At 36.7% G+C, this 16261-nt stretch overlaps 1 protein-coding gene across 1 annotated transcript in view; it reads left to right on the top strand.

The window, feature by feature from the left end:
• The window catches only part of LOC128666687 (oocyte zinc finger protein XlCOF6.1-like), a 192720-nt gene extending 177294 nt beyond the window's left edge, over window positions 1-15426 (top strand). The window contains exon 5 of the mRNA XM_053721416.1: window positions 11692-15426. Coding sequence (XP_053577391.1) covers window positions 11692-12668 — 977 coding nt within the window. The 3' untranslated portion in view covers window positions 12669-15426. The remainder of the gene's footprint in view (window positions 1-11691) is intronic.
• The last annotated feature ends 835 nt before the right edge of the window (window positions 15427-16261 follow it).

Here is a 16261-nt window from a genome sequence, read left to right as displayed (position 1 = left end):
CAGCATGTCATCAACACTCAAATCAGCATATCCCTTGAGAATACGGATCATATCTGGGGAGTCCTTTAGATAGGATTCAGTATGCTTAACAACATGCTGGAGGTGCGAGTCAATATATATGGCCAAACTGGATAATATCGAACCCCTGGCAGACACAATCGGTCTGCCAGGTGGATTTTGTAGGGTTTTGTGTACCTTTGGCAGTAAATAGAGCACAGGTACCTTTGGATAATCAGTGATAAGAAATGTCAACTCTTGCTCACTGAGTATGCCTGCCTCAAAGCCATTCTGTAAAAATCTATCAATAACCCTTTTGTATGTTAATTCAAATGAAAAAAATTCAAGCAGCACCTCCAGTTGTACAAATTATTCCAATTTTATTGTACCAAGGCACACAAAATAATGACGTTTCGGGCTCAAATACCCTTAATCATATAACTTAAACAAACTAAACACCTCTCTTAAATACCCTCTACCACAGGTGTTGCTAATTATAACATTCAATGTCAGAGAATTTTAACTCTTAAGTGTAAATGCCACCCAGTGGTCAGTATAAAGAATAACATATAATATACTTTAAAAAAAAGTCTAACCATGCTACATACATGTATTAAAGCATACAAGAATACTTTTTACAAAATTTTTTACAGAAAAACAATTTCTTTCAAAATAACAATTGTTTTACAGAAAAACCTCTTATAGAGTAGTTACAGGTCCGGAAGAAAGGGTTTCTTTTTTCTAATAATCACATTTGGAAAAGTGGAATCCAAATTTACAGAAAAATCTAGAGAAAAATATTTAGATCTATTTCACGGTTCATACCCTTTGGGAACATACAATCCAACCTATAGATCCACATAGATTCTCTTTTCTTTAAAATTAATTCTCTAGGGGGGCGGAGCCAACTGCCATGCTGTAAGGACGTTTGTGTGTAGATCTCTGCTCACAAATCCAAAGTTTATTTGTATTTAGCTGAAGCACAGCAAACAAACCACTATTTTTATATCCTAAGCTTGCAGCTAAGATATATATTAATCTCTTAAAAGCTGAATTTGCCAAATCTCTAGCCTACTTTCCCTACGCTGACTAAAGGCCCAAACAAGTTACCGGACAACAGTAACATATACACCTTGCACTCCGGAGGGTCGGGGATCCGCTCCGGAGTGCTTTCAACAAAGAAGTCAGCCTCATCGGGCAGAAAGATCGCGCATAACACCAGGAGTGTTTACACCGGAAAGAATACAAGTTGCGGCTGTGTCATTAAAGCTGCCGACTAGGAGACACCGTACCTGAATAGAGCCGGCCCCACATTCTGCCCGACCGAAACCTGTGAAAATATAAGGAGTGCAGTACTTAAGGTCCGGTCGGAGGGTCACAAGTGTAAAGCCCAGAAGGTATTTTCCCTGAAACCGGAGCTACTGGATAATACTGGACCTTGCGGTAAACTCTGGAGAGGTAAATTTTTTGAATTGGGGTCTATATCTATTAAGTGTGAAAGCCGGTTCATGAAACGGACATATGTCTTAACAGAAGGGAAGGATATTGCATGTGATTGAGACATAGACTTTGGCAGTTTAATCTAACAAGTGAAAGGGCGCGAAAATCCGCCATTTCTTCTTCCCCTGCATTATAACCCCCCCAGCGCATTAGCCCTGAACTGTGTGGATAATATAACAGCTTTTGCGGCAGACAAGGGGTGGTGATAAATTATTAATCCAAGATCCTACCTGAAAACCTTATTGGTTATAAGAGACTGTGTTTGACATAGCCACCAGAATATATATCAGTTCTTTACTGTTCTCATTCAGTGCTGATAACAAGCTTGCAAAAATCAAAGACTATAACAAATATTCTGGAAGGTGGTGTTTTGTAACTCTAATGTAGTTATCCTACATCCTATCTTCAAGGACATAGGGTTGAATACTCTGTTGAAAATCTTTCTGTATTATGGTCACTGCACTATTTTAATAGAAGTTTCAGCTTTCACAGCCCTAATTCATAGCAATAAACACCCCTGCAAGTACTGCTCTCTCAAAAATTTACCTATTTAACATATAACCTCTGAATAAGTGAAGGAAGTTACAGCATGTCACCACACTAGAATACTATGATAGGGGAGAGGTGGGGGTGCTAGGCAACAGGGATAGCACTCTAGGAGTTGGCATAACAGCTAGAATAAGAAATCATTCTCACCAAGGAATCAAACAGTTCTGAAAACAGCTTAATCACAACCTGCAAACTCACTGGTAGTAAGACTTCTATCAGCTGGTTTAAAATGGCTCATTCTAATAAGAAAAAACATCAACAAAGGATGGGAGAAGGTCCTAAACGCACGGTTGCAGATCATTTTAACAGTAGAATTCTCTCTGACAGAGAAGGCTCTGATGAGGAATCCAGGGACTCACACACCTCATACAAGGATGTAGCGGATCCCGAAACTCAGTCTAAAGCAAAAACATCTCAATCTGACTCTAAGGTCCTGGAGTCAATCAATGCTCTATCGTCTAAAATAGACACACATTACTCCTCCTTAAGAAGTGAAATTCGGAACTCTGTAGCAGATCTCAAAAGAGATCTTAACACTCAAAATGAAAGAACAGAAGCTATAGAAAGGAAGCAGGAGGATATGGCTGTTGATCAGGCCAACATACTATCCTACGCCCAAGCTTTGGCAGAAACCATCAGTGATTTAGAATGTAAAATGGCAGACATCGAGGATAGGTCCAGAAGGAATAACGTCAGAATTAGAGGAATAAAGGAAGATGTTGGCCTCTCAGAATTACCTGCATACCTACTGACCTTATTCAAAGACCTGCTGGGCCCTTTTCAGGATTCTGATGCTTTGATAGACAGAGCTCATAGAGCCCTTAGACCGAGAACTATGGCTGCAGACTTTACCTAGAGATGTTATCATACGCCTCCATTATTTCACTTTTAAAGAAAGATTGATGAGAGCTTCTTTCTCCAACAAATTATTCAACGAAAGGTATCCAGGAGTGCAACTGTTCCCTGACCTGTCTTCATTCACTTTAGCAAAACGGAGATCGTTTGCACCAATTACCCTTTGTTTGAGGAAAGCTGGCATTAAATATAGATGGGGTTTTCCCGTGAGACTTTTCTTTCAACATGAAAATAAAAATTATGTTATCTCTTCATTGGAACAAGGATTGAGCCTGATGACAACTTTGGGGATGAAACAACAGGATGTGGGTCTGAACCCTACATCAGCTCCTCAGAGAGATATGAGGCCGTCGGCGGCTGAATGGCAACCCTTATCCAAAAGACAGAATAAACAACAAGATAGAGCCCAGTTAATTCCAACAGAGGACTGAGATCTTTTTTTTTATAAGTTACTACTTCAGAAGTTCAACGTGAGGATCGTCACGAGTTTTTGCCCTCCCGGAGTGTCACTAATAGACATGGATGATTCACCTTATTGAAATTTATGGACAAGTCAATATGTTCTTTAGGTATTAAATATAGTGTAATAATGTTATGCTCAAACCTAATTAGAAATAAGGATGTAACTGAAATGCTAAGGTTTGATGACATGCCTACCATATTATAGAAATAGGCCAAAGAAACAGGCTGACAAGGCCAGGTAAGGTCTTTCCTATATTATAAAGTTTTATGTTATCCTTGTTATTGTTTTTGTTTTTTTCTATTTGGTTTTTGTTATTCCACAGGTTCTTACTCCTTGAAGGTTACAATATGACCAGTGGTAAGCTCTAGATATATTATTGTTTGTTACTATTTAGACCTATGTTTTAGGCTGGTTAAATGTTGACTTCCATGAATATTGTTGACTACAATAATAAATGTGAAATCATTCTATGTGTAACACGAGACTGTATTCTGATATACATGAAGATGCAATGTATGTACCTATACAGTTTCCATATTTTAGCCCAGTTGCAGAGTTGACCCCTACACTAACTCTCCCCATTATATATCTTCTATATATATTTTCACTAGACCCTACTTTAAATCGTTTCAAAAATTTACTTCTTTGAAAAAGGAATTGTAGGTTATCATAATTTAGACCATACAAGGTATATCCGCTCCCCCTCCCTATTTCTTTTTTTTATTTTTTCTTATATATAGTCTTAAGGAGTATTTCTGAACTACGTTCGGGAAGTTTTATTAAGATTAGACTCCTTAGTTATTGCTCACCCCTATTGCTGGTGAACAAACAAGCGGTGTTAATCCGCTAACAATAAAGTATTGACATAAGTAGCCTTTTCTTTTATAGAATTATAGAAAATATTGTGAATTGTACATAAAGGCAATATATTACTAGTAGAAAGAGTGTTCTTTAATATATAATATCTTGTTATACCTCTCTATATATTTGTAACAGTTTTGTTAGATCCCCTTCACCCCCCCTTTTTTTTTTTTTTTTTATTAATTATTTTTTTTTTTTTTTCCCTTCACCTTCTTCTTTCTTTCCTTCTCTCTCTTCCCTCTCTGACATCTCCCTTTCTCAGACCTCCTCGATCCCAAAGATGTCTGGCTTAACATTTCTCTCACATAATACGCAGGGTTTAAATTCCCCGACCAAAAGAAGTCTCTTCCTTAATCAGCTCAGAAGAAATAAAATTGATGTGGCATTTATTCAGGAGACTCATTGGCTACAGCAGAGAGGTGAGATATTTAAATTCCGAAATTATACACATACCTATAGGGCCTCCCACCACACAAAATCTAGAGGAGTCGCTATCCTAATTAAGGATTCAGTAAGCTTTGAAGAAATTTATAGTGAAGTGGACGTCCAGGCGCGATACATTCTCCTAGTTTGTAAACTTAATAATATACTTTTTACCTTAGTTAATATCTATGCCCCCAATATAAAACAAACAAAATTTCTTCACAGGGTTCTCCGACGAGCAATGTCCATTAGACAAGGGGAACTTTGCGTAGGAGGTGATTTTAACCTTATCTGGGATCCCGATATCGATAAACTGGCGCCCCCCACAACCAAAAAAGATAGATCCTCACAGTCTAAGGCAGGTGCATTTAGGAGGATGATGTACCAATTCCAATTATATGATGCATGGCGTTCATATAACACCACCACACGAGACTACACATTCTATTCAAATCCTCATAGATCGTTTTCTAGGATAGATACCTTTTTTGTCACAGCTAGACTTTTGGACAAAACAGATAGTTCCAAGATCCTTCCGATTTCTTGGTCCGATCACCACTCAGTAACATTACAGTTAGGCCCGATGGTCCCTAATGAGGGATATACATGGAGGTTAGCAGACTGGCAGATCCAGTCCCCACCAGACATACAAAATTCCACTGAGACTATTATAGAATTTCTGAAGTTAAACGATGATGGCCAAACAAGTTCCCAGAACCTCTGGGCAACTCTTAAAGCATACATGCGAGGCCACTACATTAAATCTGCGGCTAAAGCAAAAAGATTGAGAGGGGGCACATTAGCTGAATTAACATGTAGATTAAGGAAATGTCAGATGAAACTTTCTGGAGTATACTCTGCTGATGTAGATAATCAAATACAAATTTTAAAAAAACAGATCAGACAACTAGAACTCCTGAGGGTGCAGAGAACTTTAGATAAGTTCAAACAGAAATTTTATTATTGTAATAATAAGCCTACCACCTTTCTAGCAAATAAGTTACGAAACAGAGTAGCCCAAAAACGAATAGTATCTCTCAACAAGAATAATACTCATATCACAACCCCAAAAGAAATTGGTCTTGCTTTTGGTGAATTCTATAGGTCACTGTACAATATTCAATCCCCACATGATAACACAGAAGCTTTGACAGAAATTATCAGGTCTTTTTTGAAAGACCTGGAGCTCCCTACTCTGACAGAAGATAATATGAATCTCCTAAATGGTCAAATATTGACCGAAGAAGTAGAACTAGCAATTAGGCAGCTTAAATTAGGGAAAGCCCCTGGCCCAGATGGGTACACGGGGCAATTTTATAAAACTTTTGCACATCTAATTACACCTATTTTACTCAGATTTTTCAACGAAATTATGAAACAGGGGAAAGTAGCACCGGAGTTTCAGGAAGCAAATATAGTTACACTATTAAAACCTGATAAAGATCCTACAGAATGTGGGAGTTATAGACCTATATCATTAATAAATTTGGACACTAAATTATACTCTAAAATTCTAGCTAATCGTTTAGCTAAAGTAATACCAACAATAATACATGGGGATCAAGTGGGGTTTATACCAGGACGGGAGGGACCAGATAACACCAGAAGATTGGTACATATTATGTCGGAGGCTAAGAGGAGAAGGGTTCCCCTCCTCGCCCTGTCATTAGATGCAGAAAAAGCGTTCGACAGGGTGAGGTGGGGTTACTTATGGGAAGCCATGGAGGGTTTTGGTGTCCCAACTCAATTTATTAGGGCAGTGAGGGCCCTGTACTCTCACCCTACAGCGGTAGTAAGAGGTGTTGGTTTTCAATCAGAGAAAATCTTGGTATCTAATGGAACTAGACAGGGGTGCCCCTTGTCACCCCTGCTGTTTGCGTTAGCCATCGAACCACTAGCCCAGGCAATTAGAAGAAATGAAAAAATTGAAGGCATAACTTTTAGAGACTCCACACATAAAATTGCGCTTTTTGCAGATGATGTCACTCTAGTGTTGACCTCCCCCGAGACATCTTTACCACCCCTCATGGATATCATTAGATTATTTGGTGAAATAAGCTTTTATAAATTAAATATGTCTAAAACAGAAGCGCTAGCAATTGAGATCCCAAATTCAGTAGTTGTAAGTATTAAAAGAAGTTTTGACTTTAAATGGATAGATAATGGTATCAAACACTTGGGAGTATACCTGAGCCCAGATATGGCCACAGTTGTAAAAAGAAACTTTACAGACAGAATGCAAGAGTTCAAAAAGCTTCTGGGATCATGGGAGTATTCAGAAATTTCGTGGACAGGTAGGATTGCCGCTATAAAAATGTCCTTTTTACCGAAAATAACGTATCTTTTTAGATGCATTCCTATTCAAATTCCCAGATCAATAATCAACCGATTACAGAGTATGATCTCAACCTATATATGGAGGGGTAAGAAACCAAGGATTTCTGGAAATATTATGCAAAGAGCATATAAACAGGGAGGCTTAGCACTACCTAATATCTTAGCATATCATGATTCGGCTAGATTCTCACATATTTTGGGGTGGAGTACTGCAGACTCCAGCTCCAGATGGCAAGATGTGGAGAGAGACATTATCCCGCCGAACATGAAGTTGACAGACCTAATATGGATTCCTGCCCACTACCGAAGCAAACTGGGAATAGCACAACCAATAATTTTAGACGCCCTTAAATTTTGGGATAGGAATAGGCATAGAACACATATAGCCCCACATCCGTCTCCCATTCACCCGGTAATCAGCGTCGCGTGGTGTCTTCAAGAGTCACACATGAATATCTGGTTAAAACTAGGCAATATCTTGGTTGAAGACATCAGTGAAGGGACAGATCAACCTTTTCTTGATTCCTTTATGCTAAAATACAACATACCCAAAAAATATTATTTAGAAACACTTAGACTACTCGGTTTTTTAAGAAGTTGGGGACTGCAAATAAGCAACTGGAGAGAAAGAACTAAATGGGAAATATGCTGGTCTACAAATAGTAAACCTAGAGGGATGATGTCCTTTTTGTACTCTCTATTGATGGGAGAACAAACACCAGTGAAAGCCATTTCCCAATTAGCATGGGAGAGAGATCTACGTGAAACTTTTGACCTTGATGTTTGGTACAGAGAGATGATGTTAACTAAAAAATATCTTCATTGTGCTACTCTTTGGGAACTCCAATATAAAATAGTCCACAGATGGCACTTAGTACCCAAGCGACTTCACCAATTTTATCCAAATTCTTCTCCTGCTTGTTGGAGAAATTGTGGACAGATAGGGTCATGGATGCATGTGTGGTGGGAGTGCCCTAAGATCAGGTTATTTTGGAGGACATGTGTGAAACTCCTAGGGGATTTACATTATAATCTACCTTTCTCACCGGCCCTTATCCTGTTACACTTGGGCTCTCCTAGAATGCCTTTACCAAGAAAAATTTTCCTGATTTATTTTCTTACAGCTGCCAAATTGATTATTGCTAGGAAATGGAAACAGGAACTACCCCCTTCCATTCAGAATGTCATTGAACAACTCAATCACATGAAACATATGGAACAATATGTATATAACTTAGCTGGGAAGATCGACCTACATTTCATGATATGGGAGGGTTGGATAACATTGTTTGGCAACTGATTGTGTAAGCACAGCTAATAATAGCTAATAGTAACTTAGACAGTGCACTCAGCGTCCCTACCCCCTAAACTTCTTATCCCTATTCTTCTTCCTTCCCTTTCCCCCCCCCCCCCCCCCCTTTTTTTTTTTTTTTTTTTTTTTTTTTTTTTGACAAATTGAGAGGAGAAAGAAAATTGAAACTTATTGATTTACTTTCTTAGGTTACAATAAGGGCTACTTGATTTAACTTCCTACACTATGCTATTTGATTGTTAATACATTGAAAAATTTTTGCACGTTTCATACTATAAGTTGTATAGGTTTTTCTGGATGTAAAAACTTCAACTAATTTAAAGTGTTATAATATATGATATATTGAAAAAAAAAGAGGAAATACAGGAGTATAACTATTATTCATATTAAATGTTTATAGACGTTGTAAGTATTTTGTTTTATCATAACAGATGAGATATGAATATGAGTAATTTGCTTTAACTTATGTAACACTCGTCAGATGTATACAAATTGTATGCTTTGTTTTTGCTATATCTGTATTGTATTTCCTCAATAAAAAAATTTTGATTTATAAAAAAAAAAAAAATTAATTCTCTATTTCCACCTCTACGAGGGATGGGAACATGATCAATTATTTGGAACTTTAATTGAGCAATTGAGTGACCTTTTGATAGAAAATGACTAGAGACTGGGGCATTTAGATCTTTACATCTTATATTTGATTTATGTTGGATAATCCTATCCCTTACTCTCTGGGTAGTCTCGCCAATGTAAATCCACCCACACGGGCATTTGATAAGATAAATCACATAACAGGAGTTGCATGTAAGAAAAGCATTAATTTTATATACTTTGCCTGTGTGTGGATGTACAAAGGTAGAACCTTTTACCATGTTGTTACAATTTGCACAGCCTAAACAAGGGTAACAACCCAAATTTTTTTCGGTAATATAACTCTGCTTCAATTTTTTACTACCTATATCAGCCCTCACCAACTTATCTTTAATGCTGGAGCTTTTCCTGTAAGCAGACATTGGACTATTAAAAAATTATTGCACACCTGGATGGCATTCTCTCAACATAAACCAATACTTATTAATAATCCTTTTTATCTTTGAGCACTTGTAAAATGCAACAAACTATTCTTGTCTGTACTTTTCTTATATATATCTGATTTTAACATTCCACCTTCTTTATAAACCAAAGTGTCAAGAAAATGTAAGGATTGTTCATCCCAGGTGAGGGTAAACTTAATATGTCTAGTGGCACTATTAAGATCATCCACAAATTTAAGAAGGGATCCAATGTCGCCCCACCAAACACCAAAGATGTCATCTATATAGCGCCACCAAGTGGCGCCATACAGATGAAACATCTCATTTTGATAAACAAATTTTTCTTCAAATGCAGACATAAACAAGTTTGCATAGGTAGGGGCGACATTGGATCCCATCGCTGTACCCTTCACTTGCATATAGTAGTTGTTTGAGGACGATAAGAAATTATAAAAAGGATACCTGGCTTAAGCCTATGAAGATGGGCTGTTTTCCCTGTTCAGGATGTGTCACCTGCAATGGTATGCTTAGGGGCAATTCCTTTCAGCGCCCTCATAGCAATCAAAGATTCGACATTAGGCATCGCCTTACATGCACCAGCATATATGTGGTATATATGATTATTTGCCCATGTTCCAGGGTCTATATCGGCAAAACTGTAACAACCTTCCGCGAACGCATGGCAAACCACCGATGTGCGATACGGGAGGCCCTTCGCACTGGCGAATCGGAACAACCAGTAGCTAGGCATTGTATCCAACATAAACATGCGGTCTCCAGTCTACGCACGATGCTTATAGACCATGTACCCCCCCTCCCGAGAGGAGGTGACAGGGGGAATCTTTTGCTACAATGTGAAACCAAGTGGATCTACAGGTTGAACACCATCTCTCCATATGGCCTTAATACCTCTCTGGACTTTAGCCCCTTCTATTAGACAACATCTGTCTTTGTAATAAGATCAGAGTATACATATCCTTCCTGTAGCTGTACAAGGGACTCTCAACAAGATACAGAATGGCCCTCACATATTGTTCCTAAGTTTCTATCATACTGCTAGTAGGCATGATTATAAGCTGCTATATCACTTTATATGTAATTTGATACTGTTTATTGTCTTTATGACTTCAAAAGCACTACAGGTCTTTTATATATTGTGATATAGGTGTAATGTTGTATAGATGCACTTATATATGCATTTTGTTTTTAAATTGACATTTGTCTTCTGTGTTGCACCGATTTACAGATCTTTTTGTCCACTATTGCAGAAGTTTGGGGTACTTTGTACCCGTATGTAATAAGTATGGAGATCTCTATTATTATGTATATGCGGCGTCACACTCAATAGACAAATACATAAATGTATTGGGTCATTACATCGTCGCCGCTAAAACCGTGTTTTGATTACTTGTTGCCAAGGCAACACCGGCTCCACGATATTACAGGGCGCACAGTTCAACGCACCCTGTTGACGTCAGACGCCGATTTCACACACGGAGAACTTGCGGCATGTGATGCACTCAAACAGTATTTAGGTGGTGGTCTGGGGTAAGTTATCTATGAAGCTTTTAATATTTATTTTTGTCACATTTGATAAAGGTACAATGATGTACCGAAACGTCATGGTAATATAATTGTTTTAATGGATTAATTAAAGTATTACATTTTAAAAGACCAGTGAGTGCCTGTGTTCTTGGAGAGGATACGGATTTGGTTTGCAGTGCACCTTGGCAGCTGAATTGGTGTAAGATTGTGCTGTCCTCTGTCTGGACAAAATATATATATATATATATATATATATATATATACATACACACACACACACAAGTCCCAAATGAGCCCAGCACACTCCAGGAATCAACAGCCCCCGGGGTGCACTTCAAAGTAATTGTAGGAAGTCCAAGTAGGAAAGCACTCACCAGATTTAAGTTCAAAAAGTCTTACTTTATTTGTAGAACGTTTTTGGGGTCTCCCCGGTCCTCAGATACATAGAGTGCTTTCCTACTTGGAGTATATATATATATATATATATATATATATATATATATATATATTGTATTTTAGAATCCACATCCTTGTTCATTATGTTTATTGTCTATGAACGCAATTTTAAAGGCTCAACATATATTGAAAAATATGGAATGCAGAGGCATCCTTAACAATAGTCCATAAAGTCCAGTAAACTGCCCTTAAGCCTTAGCATGGAGGCTGGGTAAAGGTATATGTGTTATCTAGGGGGCATAGCCTGTTTTACCCTTGTGGTAGACACTCATTCAGAACAGTTAAAATGTCCTTAAAAGAAAACAATTGTGCCATTAATAAATAACAGCATTTTCATATATTTTTTTTATCAACAGGTGAATTCACAAACTACTATCATCTTGACCTTCTGAAATCTCATGCAGTAAAGAAAGAATTTTCATGTTTTATCTGTGGGAAATGTTTTACTCAAAAATCATATCTTCTTAGGCACCAGAAAATTCATACAGGAGAGAAACCATTTTTATGTTCAGAATGTGGGAAAAGTTTTATTCGAAAATCACATCTTATTAGTCATCAGAAAATTCATACAGGAGAGAAAACATTTTCATGTACTGACTGTGGGAAATGTTTTACTCAGAAATCCGTCCTTATTAGACATCACAAAATTCACACAGGAGAGAAAGAATTTTCATGTTCTGAATGTGGTAAATGTTTTACTCGAAAATCACGCCTTATTAGGCATCACAAAATTCACACAGGAGAGAAAGCATGTTCTGAATGTGGGGAATGTTTTACTCAGAAATCAGATCTTACTGTGCATCAGATAATTCACACAGGAGAAAAATCCTTTTCATGTTCTGACTGTGGAAAATGTTTTACTCAGAAATCAAATCTTATTACCCATCACAAAATTCACACAGGAGAGAAAGCATTTTCATGTTCTGACTGTGGGAAATGTTTTACTCAGAAATCAAATCTTATTAAGCATCACAAAATTCATACAGGAGACAAACAATTTTCATGTTCTGACTGCGGGAAAAGTTTTACTCTGAAATCACATCTTATTAATCATGACAAAATTCACACAGGAGAGAAAGTATTTTCATGTTCTGACTGTGGGAAATGTTTTACTCAGAAATCACATCTGATTAATCATGACAAAATTCACACAGGAGAGAAGGCATTTTCCTGTTCTGACTGTGGGAAATGTTTTACTCAGAAATCAAATCTTACTAAGCATCACAAAATTCACACAGGAGAGAAAGCATTTTCATGTTCTGACTGTGGGAAATGTTTTACTCTGAAATCACATCTTATTAAGCATCACAAAATTCACATAGGAGAGAAATGATTTTTATGTTCTGAATGTGATAAATGTTTTACTCATCAGAAAATTCTTATTAAACGAAATCAGAAATATCAGAGCATAACCTCTTAGTTGCAGAGACACATAGTCATCATCATCTGTATAATTAAAACAAAAATCGATGGCACTAACTTAAAGTGTAATCTTACTGCTGAATATATTTGATTTATATATATATATATATATATATATATATATACTATTCATAGTTAATTGTGGAGAATAGGTGCAGTATACAGACTACAACTAAGAAAAAAAAAATCAGTGAAGATCACTGAATAGAAAGTATACATACTAGCATTCAGTTAGAACAAATTATAAAATTACATAATGTTCCAAAAAGAAAACAAATTATGTGTACAGAATTATTAATACCACATATACTATCTTCCCATATCACAGAGAGGCACCTATAAAACTTTTCTTTTATTAAAAGAAATATAAAATGGGGGAACGCTTCTGGGCGGTGGCCAAGATGGATGACTTACTTTGAAGCTGAGATGACACTCATCAATACGCTGTATATCAGCAGATCGCGATAACATCAAGCTTTGATTTTTACAGTTCCTGATAGAGCTACAGTTGCTGCTTACTGTGATCCAAATTGGTAGCTATCTTTCCAGCAGGGAGGATTTTACTGTGTTAATTATAGATCTAGTGTAGTCTGCTCCTTTCACCTTATGTTGTGTATGTTGACAGGTTTAAAATTTTAATAAGATTTGAATTGAGGCAGAAATAGGTTTCCAACCTTATACAGATATCATATTCCTATTTATTTTTTATTTATTTTCATAAGTAGGCACGACTTACAGGTTTAAAATTGTAATATGATTTGAATTGAGGCAGTAATATGTTTCTAACCTTATACAGATCTCATATTCCTGTTTATTTTGTATTTATTTTGATAAGTAGGCAGGCAGCAGTGGTTATTATACATAAGTTGACCATAATGAGAATCTGCTTTTGTTAAATTGGCTAAGACTGAACCTCCTAGAGAAAAGAAAGTTATATGTAATGAATAGGAGATCCCCAACTTTATTTAATTTTGGTAGAGTAAGATGTCACTCTTATATAGATGTTATTTGTTTCATTTATTTATCTCCAAACAGTGGATTAAGAATCTACAAGCTCGCTTTGTCCTGTTTTCTGCGGCGGGACACCATGATGTCAGCTTAAAGGGACACTAAACCCAAAATGTTTCTTTCATAATTCAGATAGAGCAGCAATTTTAAGCAACTTCCTAATTTACTCCTATTATGTTTTCTTTGTTCTTTTGCTATCTTTATTTGAAAAAGAAGGCATCTAAGCTAAGGAGCTAGACAATTTTTGGTTCAGACCCTGGACAGCATTTATCCACCAATCAGCAAGGACAACCCAGGTTGTGAACCAAAAATGGGCCGGCTTAAAAACTTACATTCTTGCTTTTCAAATAAGGATAGCAAGAGAATGAAGAAAAACTGATAATAGGAGCAAATTAGAAAGTTGTTTAAAATTGCATGCTCTATCTGAATCACGAAAGATAAAATTTGAGTTCAGTGTCCCTTTAAATTTCCCCTTAAAGGTCATAGTCCTATTTTTAAGCAACAATCTGGGATCTTGTAGCTGGAGTTATTCCACTTTAATCAGCTGCTAATTAGCCTTGAAAGTTTAATCTGCCCTACTAGTTATATGGACTCATGCTATCTCTAGTTCCTAGATAAGATGGAGTTTAATAGGTTGTTTTTAATAACCTATTTGCCTGCCCTTTAGAATTGTCTCACATAGTTGCAGTGGCTAGAAGATTGACATGACAAAACACCTCTTAATAATATCACCCCAATAGATCTTTTGTCTCTGTTGACATTTGCTGGTTCAATGTACAAGAAGTTTTAAGGGGCAAGGCTACCTGTCTTCCATTACTACTATACTGGTCTTTTACTGTCATGCGATGAGTGATGTTCCTTTGCCTCACCATAGTAAATAGTATGTCATGACTACCTCTGTGGGCTTGTGAATATAGGATTAGCAGATGTGCACTTGCATAGTTACAAGATTTTTCTTTTTTTCTAATTGGCTCCATTTTAGTTTTATTATTGTTTTTCCAAAGCCTAGAATATATACTAGTAGATTGTGCGTGAGAAAAGCAGCTTATATATAATATTTTTCGTAACCTTCTAGCAAATGATGTAATGGAGGTCTAAGGGGTAAATTTATCATATCCCGGGCAGACATGATTCGCTATAGCGAATCATGTCCGCCCTGCATCGCTAAATTCTGACAATTATTATTGCACAAGCAGTTCTGGTGAACTGCTTGTGCAATGCCGCCCCCTGCAGATTTGCGGCCAATCAACCCAATCTTATGAGATCAGGCAGATTGCTGTCCGCAGCTTTAGAGGAGGCGTACGAATTAAGGAGCAGCGGTCTTATGACCGCTGCTTCTTAACTCCTGTTTCCAACGAGCAGAAACAGTTACATTCAGGGCCATTCGGCCATTGTTAAATCGGCCCCTAAGGGTCCAAGAGTGGCCTATTACCTAGTAAATAGAAGATATAGTTATAAAAAGTAACAAAATGTTGAAGGTCTAAACAATATGTCACATTTATTATTCCCCAGACTGACTTGTAAAAACGTCTTGCATGTATCTGTTTTTGCATCTTTGTTATTTGTATGCAATGTTTTTTATTTACTATGTGCTGATCAACCTCAATAAATAATAATATATAAAAAAGAAATCTAAAATAAAATTGTTATAAAAAAATAAATGCTTTAAAATCTCTTGTGTATTTATTACTTAGTTAATGTATAACACAATAATGAAATCAAAAGAGTTTCCTCTGATCTTGTTTGTATATAATTACTGTCAAAATCAGCAAGTAATATAAGCTCAAACACCAATATGAATGTTATTCCCTTGTAGCAGTTTCAAACATAATAACTGAAACTTTTATAAAATATAGCAACGCTAGTTGGAAAATCAAATTGATACAAATGTAGGACATGTTCTCAGAGGTAATAATCAAAAGCTGAAATAGAAATAAATGTTTATCTAAGGGAAATCCTTATCGGTCAAAAAAATATACAATTAGTGCGAGCCATTCAAACCATTTGTAATTCAACTGGATGTGACACTTACAAGATTAAAAGAAAATGTAACCATCCTTAATTGGATATAAATATTACTATTGTGAAATGGTTGCGACATTATCACTCTCTCATTACTGTATTTAAGGACTATAAAAATATAGCAGATAAAGTCGTTATAACTGTTAAACCACACCATGCTGTCACACAGCAAGTGGGATCCGCTCAATGCCTCAATCCCAACAACCGCTGATTTAATAGAGATTGCTGAATTGTTATTGACAGTATTGTGACCCGTAAAAATAGTTCTCCAAAATTTGTTGGTATAGTTAATAACAGTAAAACTGCTAGTAGTATTCCTGCCACTGTGATTAAAGAAATAAACTGACTCGTTTAAAAAAAAAAAAGGGGGTCCCATTATACTTTCCACCTTTAATAAAGCCTTCGGGTGATGGAATGTCAGGGGGTGGAGAGGGGATAATGAGACCCTTTTTTATAAACGGGTCTGTTTATTTC

This window comes from Bombina bombina, chromosome 7, assembly GCF_027579735.1.
Source record: "Bombina bombina isolate aBomBom1 chromosome 7, aBomBom1.pri, whole genome shotgun sequence".
In the NCBI taxonomy this organism is placed as follows: Eukaryota; Metazoa; Chordata; class Amphibia; order Anura; family Bombinatoridae; genus Bombina; species Bombina bombina.
This window is presented reverse-complemented; position numbering and strand designations above follow the sequence as displayed.